The sequence below is a fragment of the Octopus bimaculoides genome, chromosome 17, assembly GCF_001194135.2.
Source record: "Octopus bimaculoides isolate UCB-OBI-ISO-001 chromosome 17, ASM119413v2, whole genome shotgun sequence".
Taxonomy (NCBI): Eukaryota; Metazoa; Mollusca; class Cephalopoda; order Octopoda; family Octopodidae; genus Octopus; species Octopus bimaculoides.
In genome coordinates, this window is record NC_068997.1 from 29127428 (window position 1) to 29129692 (window position 2265).

The following is a 2265-nucleotide window of genomic DNA, read 5'->3' on the forward strand; positions in this document are numbered from 1 at the left end:
GGTAGTTGTCCTCGGTGGGTAATTATACTGATACAGTCCTGTGCACATTGGTTCCTGTGCTTATATTTATAATTGAGGAAAATGATTTGACATTCACTGTAGCAAAATAAATATCAGTCTCCGTAGTGTTCCCCAGTCGCCTGATTGTAACTGGATTTCATCTTGCGTCACAAGCTGCAGCTTTTATTGTCTGTCGGCTCGAATTGGTTGGATCGAAGCCAGTCGTTTGACATCTACTCATGCAAGCAAATGTACTTCACAGATGGTCTGAGACCTTTAAACAAGAAGAGATGAACTTTCTTTTGCACACAACAAATATCTGTAATCAATTCTCAACAAGTTTATGAATTCTGCAGTTTTTTCAGTTGATAGTGCCAGCTAGAAATCACATATCAAGTCTTTTTTTATTTTTATTTTTTTTTTATATAAATATAACTAACAAAGACGACTTCCCCAAGAGTAAATCATCATGCTCACCATCATCATTTTATGTCTGCTTTCCATGCTAGCATGGGTTGGACAGGTCATCAGCGTTTGCATTTGGAGTTACTACCCTCCACATGTACATTGCTAACTGCATCAATGCATTTTCCCCTGTTGTTGATAGCCAATACTTATAAGAATGCTAGTGTTTCTGCATCCAACCCAAGCTAACAGGGGAAAAGGGTTAATGTATGTTTATATTATAAAGGATGCTTGGCAAATGGCAGTCATCATGTCCTACCTCAATAACCTCTGTTGCATAAAGTTTCTTCATGAAGAAATCTATAAATAACTCTCAACTAGATTTCTTAGGCCTTAACACTCACATTTTTTTCTGAAGGTAAAATATATTCAGCACTAAAAGACCTTGTATTATTGTGATTTAATCACTCATTGCTGTTTTCCATATGTTAAGTGAATGAGTAAAAAGACACACACACACCCACACATCAAATAACTTTAGTCAGGGTAATGAAATAGTCTACAACATTCACTAAATTTTCCAAATTTAATCCAGTGTGTATGTAAGATTATATATATATATATATATATAACATACAGCTCATACTTTCATCAGATTAAAATATTTATTACACACACACACACGTGTGTGTGTGTGTGTATAATAAATATTTTAATCTGATGAAAGTATGAGCTGTATGTTTTCTCATTATCTCATCTCATTGAGCTCTACAACTCAGCAGTTTCTTTACAGATAGGCCAAAATGTAAACCATTTGTTATACTGAAGTATATTTACGAATATAAAATAACCTTGTTTGTGGATTGAAATCTGAACACTATGCAAGTTCTGTGTAGCACTGTGTGTACCAAACTAATTAGTTTCGGTGTTTTAAGAGTTCATGCTGGAGTTTGTTTAATCCACTGTAATGTTACCAACAATTGGTATATAACTATCGGAGAAAATGCATTTTAATTCACAGATGCAGCTAATTTATGTATTTCTGTTAGTTTGATAATTAAGAAATTTGCATAACCAGCCCACTCAAAAGTACCTTGGATAGTAAGGCGACATGCCATGCTTGAGGAGGCCTATTGAGTCAAGTACATCAAAATCAAATGGAAATTGTAGTTGTGATCCTTGTACATAAGGCTTTGGTTGGCCCAGGGCTATAGTAGAGATGCAGCAGGACTGAACCTGGAACCACATGACTAGAAAATTAATTTCTCAACCACCTAACCATACTCCATACTTGCACTATGCTGCATTTATTTCCATTATTTCAGATTTTGTGTGGAAGGTGGTGGTGAGCTGGCCAAACTGTCAGTGTCATCATCCTCATCATCATTTAATGTCCGTTTTCCATCCTGGCATGGGTTGGACAAAATGTTTAGCTTTCTATCTGTCTGTTTCTCTTTATGTTCTGCATTCAGATTCTTTTGAGATCGACTTTACTTTTCATCCTTATGAGTTTGATAAAATAGTACCTGTGAAGTACTGGGGTCTATGTAATTAACCCCCCCCCCCTCAAAATCTGCTGGCTTTGTACCAAAATTTGAAACCATTATTTATAGTTAGTATAAAATGTTTCATTCCTAATTCCTTGCATTTATTTCATTATTTTGCTTTGGCAAATAACTCCAGTACTATTTTAGTAGAAACTTATAGAAAATTAGTGATACATTTAAAGTTTGTAAATAATATGAAATAATTTCAATAAATTAACATTGATAAGCTATTCTAATTGACTTGTTTATTTAAAATGTAACCATGTTATTTTATAGATTTCCTTGAATGGTCTTGAAGTGCTGTGTTTGATGG

At 34.4% G+C, this 2265-nt stretch overlaps 1 protein-coding gene across 1 annotated transcript in view; it reads left to right on the forward strand.

Moving 5' to 3' along the window:
- The window catches only part of LOC106878380 (CLIP-associating protein 1), a 156455-nt gene that overhangs the window by 34739 nt on the left and 119451 nt on the right, over window positions 1-2265 (forward strand). Inside the window, exon 3 of the mRNA XM_052974145.1 lies at window positions 2229-2263. Within this exon, the coding sequence (XP_052830105.1) occupies window positions 2229-2263 (35 nt within the window). The remainder of the gene's footprint in view (window positions 1-2228; window positions 2264-2265) is intronic.